The 12,488-nt window shown below is 29.7% G+C and overlaps 5 protein-coding genes across 5 annotated transcripts; 2 read left to right on the top strand and 3 right to left on the bottom strand.

The window, feature by feature from the left end:
- Positions 1-11: 11 nt before the first annotated feature.
- LOC113402641 (dynein light chain roadblock-type 2) lies at positions 12-533 on the bottom strand. The gene has a single exon (XM_026642942.2). The coding sequence runs from the start codon at positions 439-441 to the stop codon at positions 148-150; it is 294 nt and encodes a 97-aa protein (XP_026498727.1). The 5' UTR covers positions 442-533; the 3' UTR covers positions 12-147.
- Positions 534-2,233: 1,700 nt separating this feature from the next.
- Positions 2,234-3,396, bottom strand: LOC113402677 (gastrula zinc finger protein XlCGF17.1-like). The gene has a single exon (XM_026642985.2). The coding sequence runs from the start codon at positions 3,384-3,386 to the stop codon at positions 2,274-2,276; it is 1,113 nt and encodes a 370-aa protein (XP_026498770.2). The 5' UTR covers positions 3,387-3,396; the 3' UTR covers positions 2,234-2,273.
- A 507-nt stretch (positions 3,397-3,903) lies between these two features.
- Positions 3,904-5,292, top strand: LOC113402674 (small ribosomal subunit protein uS10m). Its single transcript, XM_026642982.2, has 3 exons — positions 3,904-4,077; positions 4,153-4,400; positions 4,996-5,292. The coding sequence occupies exons 1-3, from the start codon at positions 4,063-4,065 to the stop codon at positions 5,243-5,245; spliced, it is 513 nt and encodes a 170-aa protein (XP_026498767.1). The 5' UTR covers positions 3,904-4,062; the 3' UTR covers positions 5,246-5,292.
- LOC113402675 (transmembrane protein 216-like) lies at positions 5,287-6,388 on the bottom strand. Its single transcript, XM_026642983.2, has 2 exons — positions 6,062-6,388; positions 5,287-5,905 (listed from the first exon to the last, which is right to left on the bottom strand). The coding sequence occupies exons 1-2, from the start codon at positions 6,294-6,296 to the stop codon at positions 5,712-5,714; spliced, it is 429 nt and encodes a 142-aa protein (XP_026498768.1). The 5' UTR covers positions 6,297-6,388; the 3' UTR covers positions 5,287-5,711.
- Positions 6,389-7,692: 1,304 nt separating this feature from the next.
- On the top strand, positions 7,693-11,146 carry LOC113402673 (luciferin sulfotransferase). Its single transcript, XM_026642980.2, has 5 exons — positions 7,693-8,016; positions 8,388-8,464; positions 9,285-9,479; positions 10,289-10,442; positions 10,590-11,146. Exons 1-5 carry the CDS (start codon positions 7,809-7,811, stop codon positions 10,949-10,951), a joined length of 996 nt encoding a protein of 331 aa, XP_026498765.1. The 5' UTR covers positions 7,693-7,808; the 3' UTR covers positions 10,952-11,146.
- The last annotated feature ends 1,342 nt before the right edge of the window (positions 11,147-12,488 follow it).

Genomic DNA, 12,488 nt, shown 5'->3' with positions numbered 1-12,488 from the left:
TTCAAATGTAGTTTATTTTATTCACTCCTATGACAACAATTTAAGAAACAATACAATAACACACACGACAATGAATAATAAATAAGTTGAAAAATCGCATATTCTATTGAGCATTTTCATTTACAAATAGAATATACGAAATATTCGTCAATCAGCTGGGTTTTGAACTACTATTAAAATAAAATCTTTATCTGGTGCCACCATAACTTCGCTTTTCATGCTTCTAATACGGAGAAATGTTAAATCGTTTGAAGGATCTAGATCTCGTACTACAGCCTTCGCTTTATCTATTAGAGCACTCATTAAACCCGCATATTGGACGGATACATGATTATCTAACGTTGTTTTGATTGGTATTCCTTCTCCGTTAACAACAATGACTCCTACTACGCCTCTATGCAGGGACAGTTTGCGAACAGTTTCCTCTGCTTCATTCGCCATGATATCACTTGTTTTAATCAATCACCAAATACCACTCAAATATTTAGAAAAATATTCTAATGCGTTAGTGACAACTTAAAGGAATAAATATTTTGACTTGAATGACATAAATTTAATTTTGGAATTACAATTAACAAGTCAAAAATCAAATTGCTTTTTTGCTTACTTTTCTTATAAGGACGAAAATTTAAAATGTTTATATTTTAAAATAAAAAAAAATCAAAATGAAACTCTTATGCAGTTGCAGTTTTGTTAACTCTACTCACAATTTTACATATTACTTAATGATATAAAAAAGACTAAATGGTAATATGTAAAAGCTTTCTTCAAGGCTAAAAGAAGCAAAGTGTGCGCCGTCCACCGTTTTAAGCAAAAATATTTTTGTTATAAGTTTAACGCTACACGTATTAAGCTTATCTGTATTGCAAGGTAGCTCCAAAATGAATGAATCAATTTTGATTTTGATTTTTATTGTCAGTTTAATCGAGATTGTTCTATAATTATAGAAAATCTGTTTAAAGTTCTATTAACTTGATTAAAAATTTAATATACTGTGACTTTATATTACAATAACATGATAACTATGACCTGATGCTGCAACGTATATAATCTGAAATCAGCGAGATATCCAACTCTTCGCCACATAGGTCCAAGATATCGTGCTTGATCTCATTGGAATGGTCTCTCAACTTATTAATATTATAAATACGAATGTTTGCATTGATGAATATCCGCATAAAATTAGACTCCAAAATAAATTAGTCTGAACGAACATAGGCTACTTTTTATCCCGGAAGATGATTTTTTGCTTTATAGGTGTAGTTAGAAAAATGAACGGTTCTTATAAAATTGCATAAAGAGGAAGAAATTGCTTGATTATAATTAACAGAATGAAATTACTCAATTTTAATAATTCTTTCACCATCAGAAACCCAACTTATTTACGGGGTAACAGAGGCTATTATTTCAGGAATTCTTGGTAATAAAAATATACTGTATCTATAATTTAAATATGCATTATCATTAAAAAAGAGTAATAGCTAAATTTAAAGTTTACTTATTATTATTAATTTGGCACGATGGCAGATTTCGGATCGTCGTCACAAACTGAAAGCTACGCGGGCAAAGCCGCGGCTTCAGCTATGATTAATATTTTGGAGGTTTTTTTTTGAGTTGACAATATTTATATATTTTTAATTTAAGGTTTATTTATTGGTACCGAAATGTCCTTTTTTCTATATTTGTGTAAACTAATGAACCATAGTGGATATGCTATATTTATGGACATTTCTTTAATTTCTAAAAAATATATGTTTTTACTTAGATTCTGTTATGTATACACTCAGCCAGGTATGTTTAAAGCTATATAATTTATTAATAATAAGTTTTAATATCAGCTACTTTTTTAATTCACCTAATTTAAGATTTTTTTTATCACTTTGCTTTGGGAATGCAGCATAGAGCTCTTTTCACACAGAGGGATTCATAACTTGATGACTAAAATACCTGATCTGAAATAAGAAGGTGGAGAAAAGAGTTTTGGTGAACATTGACTATCATTGGCTTTTGTGTTAATTATGGTTTACCACTTCACAGCCTAGTTAAAATGTAAGAGAAGATTATTGCCAAACATGGAAAATAAATAATATTATATACCACATCAAATCAGTTTATATGAGATAGATAGTTTTTATTATAGATAAATAATTATGTCATCTCAATTGCTTTTATCAATAATACAAATCCTCAGCTATTAAACTACTATATATATATACATTATATATATATATGATGTACTATAGATGTATAACATGTTAGCTACTGAAATTAAATCATTCAGATATATCTTTCTTAGACTCATACTGCAAATATAAAGGCATTCTTCCACTTCTAAATTTCTCCCTTTTATGGACTTTAAGCTGATGTTTCATCATCTGTTTCCTATACCCAAAAGCCTTCCCACAAATATTACAGATATGATCTTTTATACCAGTATGATCTACTTTGAAGTGCAAATCCAAATCTCTTTTAGTATAAAATCCTCTACCACATGATTCACATTTGTAGTCGTGATCCCCTTTATGCGTTAATATGTGTTTGTTAAGGTTACTTTTATTAACAAAACGTGCCGGACACTGACTGCATTGATATGGCTTCTCCCCAGTGTGTGAGCGCATGTGCATTTTCAATGATTCTTTAAACCTCCCCCTATAAGGACACAATGAACATTCAAATGGGAGATTGTAGAAATGAGTCATTCGATGTCTTGTGAACTGGCCTTGGACAATAAACTTCTTCCCACATATATCACACATGTACGGTGTATCCACTTTGTGTAGAGCCATATGTCTCCTGAAATACAATGTGGCATAGGAGTTCTTACAAATTGGACAAGTTTGTCTCATGTTTTCATGTTCTTCAGATAATCTATGTCCACTGTATTCTTCAAATGTATCAAAATTTAAGTCACATTTTCTACAATAGTATTGGGTTGATTGATTTTTAATCCCACTATCCTCGAAGCAGCCAAAGTCGTCATTTCTCATCAAATTGTCGTCATTATCGTTTCCCAGTGGCTGACGTAGAATCTTATCCGATTGTTGTGCTGTTTTTCTAAGTAATAATGCATTTTGCAGAAGCGTATTGCATGCTTGGCAAATGAATTTAGGATAATTGTCGTCAGCAGCAACTTCAATTTCTCCAATCATGCATAGGTCTTTTGAAATATCTTCCGCTATCGCATTACCGTAAATAGGGATGTCTCCTTCTTTTAAGCAAACTCTACAAATAGTTTGCATGTCATCATCGTTAATTTCTTTTTTAATATACGGTGCTTTAGTTTCAGAAGAAGTCTGACTGATTTCTAAGTTTCCGTTATTTCTTGTTCTTCTTTTTCCATGTAATTTGTAATGTAATATTTTTAACAACATTAGATGTCCTACCATTTTGATTTGATTACAAATGCCTATGTATATATAATAATAATTAAATAAAGTTATTTCCAATTTAATAACCAATACTCCGCAACTATTTACATTTATTTATATTTACATGACAAAATGTTTAAAAAGTCAAAATTACGTCAAAATGACACTTGAACAACGTTGCTAGACGCCCGATTGTAATCAAAAATGTATGCGTGATCAGGAACGCATACATTGAAGCTAAAATCACATTGATATCATCGCGATTAAAATGTACATATTGGTTAATTATATATAATGGGTCAATTTAAATTATTATATAGATAACAAAAACATATTCTCGTTAAAAGTTAATCATATAATTGACAATTAAAAGTAGTTTGTTTGATAATAAACGTTTAAGTAAAATTAATTAATCATGTAATAATATAGTCATTTTCTTTGCCATCTTAATTTATACCTAATTTAAATACACGGAAGGTGTTCCAGAGGCCAAAATTCAGAAGTGCCAGAACCCAGAAGTTAGTCAAGTGTCAGTTATCACTGACAGACATACGACAATTATGACATTTGGAATTATAAAAATGGTACCTATTTACTAAGAAATATAGGTTATTTTTAAGAAAACTAAACATAAATATAACCAGAAAAGCATTTAAACAACAATTAAGCACATCGCATATTCAAAAAATATACAATGAATGCTATAAGAGTAAGTCCCTTAAAACTTCATTTTACGATTTAATAATTGAAAAGGTTATTCAACAAATTGTTTTAATTTTTTCAGGGTTTATGGCGATCTGCGCCACTAGTACGAAATGTAATACTTAATAAAAGTACCTTGACCAGGCCTTTTGCCACAGCGACTATAACTCCTATAAAGCCCATAGAAGATGTACCGAGTGCAATCGAATTAGATAAACTATACAAGAGAGTAGAGTTGGAGATGCGGGGTATTGATCCTGCTGTACTTTTGAGTTATTCCTGGTTTTGTATTGCTGCTGCATCTCATTTAGGCATTGAGGTTACGAAAAGGTAATATTGTTTAATAAATATTTCTTTTTTTTTGTCACCTAATTTTACTTTATTAAAGCATTCGTTTTTTAATTTAATTATTAGCTTTTATTCTAATAATAGAATAATAACGGTTTATGTTTCATTGAGTAACCATGTTAATAAATTAACATACAAGCTAGGTAAATGTATGGGTTTAATGGCTTCGGCAACTTAACATTAATGGTTATCTATAATTTCATCTCCAAATATAATTTATGATCTACTAGTTATAGATTATTATATAGGATACTTCTTTTTATTTTGAGAGTTAGTAATATTCTAATATCAACTGATTTATATATCAAATGAAATGTTCCAAGTATGGTAATGATTGTATCCTGAATAATTCTGGCCGTGGCCATTCACAACAAATATACCAACTTCAATCATATATAGTTTAAATATAAGCTCTAACACAGATGCATTCTCTATTCTATTTCTTTCAAAGTCTGATAAGACCACTGCCATGCCCAGCAAAGATCAGATGTAGGTTGCTTTACATGCATTTCAAGGCACTTTAATATAACCTTCATTGTATAATAATAATCATCTTCTATTATTTATTTATTTTTAGCTGGGCCTTAAGAAAAGCAGAAAAGGAAAGACACACATTATTACGATGTGTCCATATTTATAAAAAGCATAGAGTGCAATATGAAATTAGGACATACTTCAGATTTATTCATTTGCAAAGGCTCACTGGATCTACATGTGATACTTTTTTGGAATACATTGAACGAAATCTTCCAGAAGGATGTGCTCTTAAAGTCACAAAAGTAGAATGCCAAAAAATACCTGATCATATAACACCACCTCAAGAATAATTAGTGTATAAGTTGTGTAGTTTAAGAATATAGAATGCGAATATAAACACTTTTTTATTTCCCCTAATAACTGTACATTACAAATAAGTTTATTGAGTATATATTATACTATTTAACAGGACGATAAATATATGGCCATTCACTTAAATTACATAATTAAAGCTTCTAAGTACAAAAGCGGATTAATTACAATTGCATATTATTAACAAGCGTACAATAATTTAACAGTCATTTTAATTAAACATTTTGTTTCTTATAACATTATTGAATAAATACCACACTATAAAAGCAGTTATAATAGAATTTTAAATGTCTATCTATAAAAATAGATTATTAAATGTCTTTGTAAAGTACTCTCCTCTGAATAAGAATGTAAATGTTTTAGATTGTGTATAAATGCATTACAATCTGGTAAACAATTTGGCAATCAGTATTTCTTTGGCAAGGAGGTACTTTTAAACCTGTTCTATTCAAACTGTTGGTCTTTACACACCGTAAAAATGAATAAAATGGCAAAAGTAAGTTCCAAAGCATGGAACATTAACATCACAGCACACCATATGTATTCTAGTCTTAGTATATATGTTTGGTATATGAGGAAATAACACACACCAACTGCACAAGGTATTGTCAACAACACAGAAAAAAATACAGGAACTTCTGAAAATGAAAAATGGGAATAAGTCAATTTGTTTAACATCTTTAGTATTATCCAAACTATCTACAAAAGTTTATTCATTTAAATATTTCTATATTTTTGCAAGTATTTTTAAAAATAGATTTTTCTCTAAGGTTTTCATTTTAATTGCAACTTACTTTTACTAGCTAAATTCCCACGCCTTCCTAGAAAAATACGTATTACTTCAACAAGACAAAGTACACAAAATATTCCTGCCTCAGTCCATAGGGCATTTTCTGGATAAGACACATTTATCGCCTTTAATATACCCATAGCGATTTCACATACGAAAAACATTCCCAAATAGAAGGAATTTAGATAAAGCAATATTTCATACGCCAGACTCGAGTTTACGTTAGTCATTTTAGACATTTATTACTGATAAAACAAACTAAATCTATAGAAATACTGATTAAAATTTCAACACTTTGACGTTGCAGATGTAGGATAGCGGAAGTAAATATATATAAATATAGGGGAGGATCGATGGCGCAAACAGCTATTAAAGTCAACTAACCTTCTAAGTTAATGCGTATGTATTGATTTTTAAAATCAAAATTGATTTAATATAAATACTCTGCTTCTTTGATAACTTATTTTATTACAGGATTTAATTAACTTCACACCATATTTTAAAACCACATTTTATGCAATTTCGAAAGTTCAAGAATAATATATAATATATAGATTTGCGGTTGCAGTCTGTCAGACTTTCTTAGTACGCGGAAACATTGAGGAAATATTTAGCTGTACTTTCCATTATTATAACACACTGTAGTAAATATTGTTTATGTATTTTATGTACAGGTTACTAACCTAACCTTATGATCAGTATTATATATATATTTTATATATTATTATTTACATTTTGTATGAAGTATTTAGTAGAAGTAGAAGGGACAAGTCATATTATATACTTACGGGTTTTACTTTCATCTGGGTTTAAAACCTTTAACATTACATTTACATTACATTAACTGCTGGACTAAGGCCTTCTCTCCCTTTTGGGGAGAAGGTATGGACCATATTCCACCACGCTGCTCCAACCTTTAAATACTATTATTTTTTTAAATTTAAAGTATTTTAATTACTCAGTAACACATTTTATAACAATGAGAGGGGCACATCCTTAGCACATCAGTGGGATATTTCTGTAAATATCTGTTACTAATTACTACTAGTGTAAATAAAATATATATTATATCTAGTAGTAGGTACCTGCCACATTGTTAAGTTTATTCCTGTGTTTTTTTTAATGCAAATATTCAATTACAGCAAGTTATTTTAATAAATCATCGGATACTTTACGGATATACAAATATGTTGTGTAACCGCTTCGTTGGACTTTTCAACGCATAGGCTTAGCTTGAAATACTTGCTGGACAGGAAGCGCCCGCGGAAGCGATAGGCAAATATACAGGGTCTTATAATTTACCGTGATATTTTAAACATAGATTTATGAACGTTTTAATTTTTTTAACATGTTTTATTGTAAGAAGCTAATATTTTACTTGTTACACAACTTAATTTCTGTTTCTTTATAGTGTTTTTGTATACATGTCTTTCTTTGAATTAATAAAGTATGTATATTATTATTATTACATTACAGGATTATAATAATTTTATATAATATTAAATAAAAATGAAACGGTAAGTTTATTGATAACGGTTTATGGTTTAGTGCGTGCAATGTTTATAACTCCTAGAAAATACGAAAGTGAACACTCCTGTCTAGTGAGAGTTGAGGAAAATACACGATGCAATACATTGCACGCGATCATACCACTTTCCTAACTGGCAGGAATCAGACGTCTTTTCCTCTTCATGAAATATCACACAAATGTTTTTTTAGTTTAAATAATATTTGAAATTCAATCGCTGAAAATGAGAACTATACCCAAGTTAACGTTTTCGAAGCTCGATGATGAGACAGGGAATAAACTGGACCAGATGTTCGAGAAACAGGACTGTATGGTCGAGATTAACCCTGGACGGGTTATACTGCCAGCGGATTACATGACTATCGGTCAGGATATACTGGATATGGAGGTGTTGGAAAGCGATGTTTGGATGCTCTCTTATCCAAGAACTGGTAAGCATGTTGTTACTAAACCAACTTACTTAAACTTCAATGAAAAATAAACAATAGTACTTATATCATTAATGTACATAGGTAGATAAACCTCACATTCTCAAAGCTTTTAATAATAATATTTTTTTATAATTTCGTTTTTATTCTAAGAAATTACGTGATATATTGCAGTAATATTTCATTTATATAAGAATTCCTGTGTTATCGTCTTCTTGCTTTCTTACGTATATTTATTGTTAAAAGGTTAGAATATTATAATTATATTTATTAATACACAACAGTATATACTTATAGAGCAGTATATATATTGTTGTTGGTAAAAGTTTCCAACGCTCTGTAATAAAATGTTACCACGTAATTATTATTTTAAGGGTCGACATGGGCTCAAGAAATGGTTTGGTTGATTGGTCACAATTTAGATTACGAAGGCGCGCAATCTCTTCAGCAGGTTCGTTATAGTAATTACTTTTTTATTATTATGTTCGTCAAATATATAATTTAAAATATTATATACTATTTTTTAATCTTATGTGTGTCATAATATCACATAAAATAAATATGTACCTATATAGTATCTTGTCATGTTTTGTATATACATATAACTCAGCACTACAAAATGACTAAAACAAACGAGTCATCGGTCAACTTAATTATTTTTGTGTGCGTGACAGTTACGCTTGACACTAGTTAAACGTCATACTACTTTACTAGTGTGCGTGTATTTAGGGGCCAATAGTTAGTCACTATTTCTTTTCGACGCGGTCTTAATTTTGACAGTCTAGACGTATACATAATCAAAGGTACATAAGTTCATTTAAGTTCCTTTATTCAATATTAATTAAAAACTACGATTGTTATAAATACACATTATATGGATGCCAAAATTCTTATAATATCAATGGAATGCTCATTTCTTAAGTTCTCTATATAATAAATCAAATCAAAATACTCTTTATTGTACAACAATAAACACATACATTAGTCACTTTCAAGAAGGTAGAGAAGCTTAAGGTAGAGGAAAGAAACAGAGATAAAAAGAGGTTGTGGTGTAGATAGCAGAGATAAACATAATATATCAATACATTACAGTGTAATAATAATATATTTAAAATAAAATAATGTACAGTACTTGATATATAGGTACACGTGCATACATATATATATATATTAAATTCTAGCAAAATAAACAGCATTAAAGTGTTAATATTATTGTTTCAAGATATTAATAATATTGTTATTATAGATTTCACGTAGTTTTCATTTCCTAGATACGATGCCCTCTGGTGGAACTGTCGTGTATTATGGTGGACGGTCATGCTGAGTGGCACGACGAATCAGTGAGAGGTACATCGGTGGACCTCGTGAAATATCGTTTACCACATCCTCGCTACATTCGGAGTCATCTACCCTGGGATCTGTTGCCCATTGACATATTGAATGAGGACGGCTCCGTTAAGCCGAAGGTAAGAAATATTTTCAATTAACAAATAACTAGGTTCTTAGTACAAGTTGCAGTGCCTAGTGGCCTGATCCGGTTTTAAAACTTTTTTTTTTTATTTTATGTACGTAGTTCCACAAAAAAAAATTACAATCAAAACGTATATACCATAAAATTTCTTTTGATATAGACAAAACACATGCGCTTATTATTAAGTATAGAGCGTCTAGCCTATAACAGCAACAGAGACCAAGATTACAATTGTCATATTGCAAGCACAAATAGCTTGACATGATATTATTTAATCTATGGTTGGTTTGAATTGGATATTTTTTAAATGCTAGTGGACACTGGACAACACAGTACATTTACACTCTTAATTTAAAAACAAAAATAGTTCAAAAAGATACAAGTTATCATAGTACTTTTTTACGGTGTATTACGGAAATAAAATGAATTGGGTTAGGATAAAAAACAATTGATGTAGAATGGCACAATTTCAGAATGTATTTCTTATAAAATGAACCAACGCCATTATTTCATTTATTTATCTATACTAAAATTGTAAAATCGAAAATAACTCTATGTGTCTGTTCGTCTGACTATCTTTTGCTCTTTCACGACCAAACCGCTGAACCGAAGATTGAACCCTAAGGAAGGACATTGGCTATTTGTTATGCCTAATACCTCGACTGCCGACCAACCTCGAAAACGCGAGCGAAGCCGCGTGTGACAACTAGTTATTTATAATATGCATATGTAATACGTACAAATAAAAATACATTATAAATGTACCTACTATTTTAAAGTATGTACTTTATTATTTTTCTCCAGGTTATTTACACGTCCCGTAATCCCAAAGACATGGTTGTCTCGTACTACCACTACTGCACTCTGGTTCACGGATTAAAGGGCACTTTCGAGGAATTTTGCGACCTCTTTATGAGGGACCGAGCGCCATTCGGGCCTGTGTGGAATCATATACTTGGTATGGTTTTTATAACTCATTTTAATAATCGTTGTATGCAATTTTACTTTTTTTTTTTTATATTCGAAATAAGAAATAATGAGTCTCTAGAAAAAATATATATTTAAAATAAGGCTTTCAAATATTTTGATTTGTTTTTTTTTATAGGGTTTTGGAATAGACGCGACGATCCGAATATCCTCTTCATCAAATTTGAGGAAATGAAGCGCGATTTAGCAAACGTCGTCAGAAGGACCGCTAAATTCTTAAACAAAACAATGTCTGATGAAGATGTTTACAAGTTATGTGACCATCTCTCCTTCCAGAACATGAAAACTAACCGTGCCGTTAACTTAGAAGCGATTCTAGAAAAGTCCTTTGGCAAAAATTATCTAGAACAAACCTCGCTGAGATTTATAAGGAAGGGTGAAATCGGCGATTGGAAAAACTATATGTCGGACGATCTGTCGAGGAGATTTGATGATTGGGCCGAGCAAAATCTCAAGGGCAGCGAATTGAGTTTCGAATAAGCTTTTTTATATCATATTTATGCTAAACGTATGCTTATTGTTTTTTATAAATAGCACTAGATAATTATTAAAGGGTTAATTTAGACATGGAAGAGAACAGATACACTTGTTAAATAATTGTTATCGATTAATGAAATCAGTAGCGTAGTGTGTAATATTTATTACAAAAAAAAACTATCAAAATAAAATTATATTCATTGTAAAATAAGCATATAACATGATGTATTTTAATTTTTTTTTGTATTTTAGGACAAATAAAAATAAAAATTGATTTTTAACTTTTTTATTTTCACAATAGTGAGAGTGTGAAATAATTTCACTCGATAAGCCAAATTGTATAAGAGTGAGCTTAAAGTAAAGATTTATTTAAAACTTTGGCTTTACAATAACTCTATCGATTCTTTAATTAGGTTTAGCTTATACTTGTAAAATTTTTCAATAATTTCATACTTATTACATAACTTTTAAATCGAATACAGAAAATACGAAACATTATCTGTCGTATTCTTTTTTTTTTTAAATAGAATAGTCAAAGATATACACAAAACATGTTGGCCGAATTTCGTTAAAGTAAAACATTTAGGTGAAAAGCTGAACAACTTCGATTAGGCATCTTTTTTTTGTAATGATCCATAATGTTATTAATACGTTTCAAATAAAAAAAAATCACAAGTATAAGTTCTACCCTATATTATGTGCAGAATGTATTCGTATATCTTTAAACATTTACGTACGTGTAAAATGGATTGCGACTTTTTATATTATACATAATAATAATAATATTTTCCTTAAATCATCTCCATTTATAAATATTTATAAATTACAGACCTTCATACTCTTTTAACAATTATAGATAAAATTATAAATTATCGTATATATTCGTAAACCAATAACAATTTTATGATGAATTCACGTATATATTTAAATAACATATAATAACATTCGAAATATATACTAACTCAATATATATCAATATATTTCGTGAACTCATACATACGTAATTCTATATGTGCAAGTTCGTGATTTCGTTGTTATTACATTTCTAAATAGACTGTTGGAATCATAAATATATTATATCGACAGTAGAACATATGATGACTTACCTACACGGACACAAACTATAGAGCCTTACCACCAAGTGGCAAATGTATTGATGTTTTCTTTGTTCGCAAAACCAATGATGTTAGCTCATACGAAAATCTTTTTTGAATTATGGGTCTAAATTATGCACTATATTTTTTTCGGTAAGTGATGAAATAACAATCTTTTTTATATTTAATAAAACACATAAACATGATATATGATTTTTTATAAGTTTTTGTAATCTGCTAAATTCAAAAAAGTTGAAGTAATCTGTGGTAAAAAAGGAGGCCTATGGAATAACATAATATTATGCACAAACGTAAAATATTATAATTACGGCGCAATCCATTCTACACGTGAATGTATTATTAACAATAAATAATATTAAGTACAACATGTAATCTCAAAACGACTAGATTCTCAATTGACTCACAACATTTACTGATGCGGTGAA

This window comes from Vanessa tameamea, chromosome 24, assembly GCF_037043105.1.
Source record: "Vanessa tameamea isolate UH-Manoa-2023 chromosome 24, ilVanTame1 primary haplotype, whole genome shotgun sequence".
NCBI classification, from domain to species: domain Eukaryota; kingdom Metazoa; phylum Arthropoda; class Insecta; order Lepidoptera; family Nymphalidae; genus Vanessa; species Vanessa tameamea.
Note: the sequence above shows the minus strand (reverse complement) of the source record. Positions and strands in the feature narration are given on the sequence as shown.

Excerpts from the sequence above, each read along its gene's own strand:
- LOC113402641 (XM_026642942.2), bottom strand. The coding sequence starts at position 441 with ATGGCGAATGAAGCAGAGGAAACTGTTCGCAAACTGTCCCTGCATAGA.
- LOC113402677 (XM_026642985.2), bottom strand. The coding sequence starts at position 3,386 with ATGGTAGGACATCTAATGTTGTTAAAAATATTACATTACAAATTACAT.
- LOC113402674 (XM_026642982.2), top strand. Across the intron at positions 4,401-4,995 it reads GGCATTGAGGTTACGAAAAG|CTGGGCCTTAAGAAAAGCAG; the intron begins GTAATATTGTTT and ends ATTTATTTTTAG.
- LOC113402675 (XM_026642983.2), bottom strand. The coding sequence starts at position 6,296 with ATGTCTAAAATGACTAACGTAAACTCGAGTCTGGCGTATGAAATATTG. Across the intron at positions 5,906-6,061 it reads TGGGAATTTAGCTAGTAAAA|AAGTTCCTGTATTTTTTTCT; the intron begins GTAAGTTGCAAT and ends TTTCATTTTCAG.
- LOC113402673 (XM_026642980.2), top strand. The coding sequence starts at position 7,809 with ATGAGAACTATACCCAAGTTAACGTTTTCGAAGCTCGATGATGAGACA. Across the intron at positions 9,480-10,288 it reads ACGGCTCCGTTAAGCCGAAG|GTTATTTACACGTCCCGTAA; the intron begins GTAAGAAATATT and ends ATTTTTCTCCAG. Across the intron at positions 10,443-10,589 it reads TGTGTGGAATCATATACTTG|GGTTTTGGAATAGACGCGAC; the intron begins GTATGGTTTTTA and ends TTTTTTTTATAG.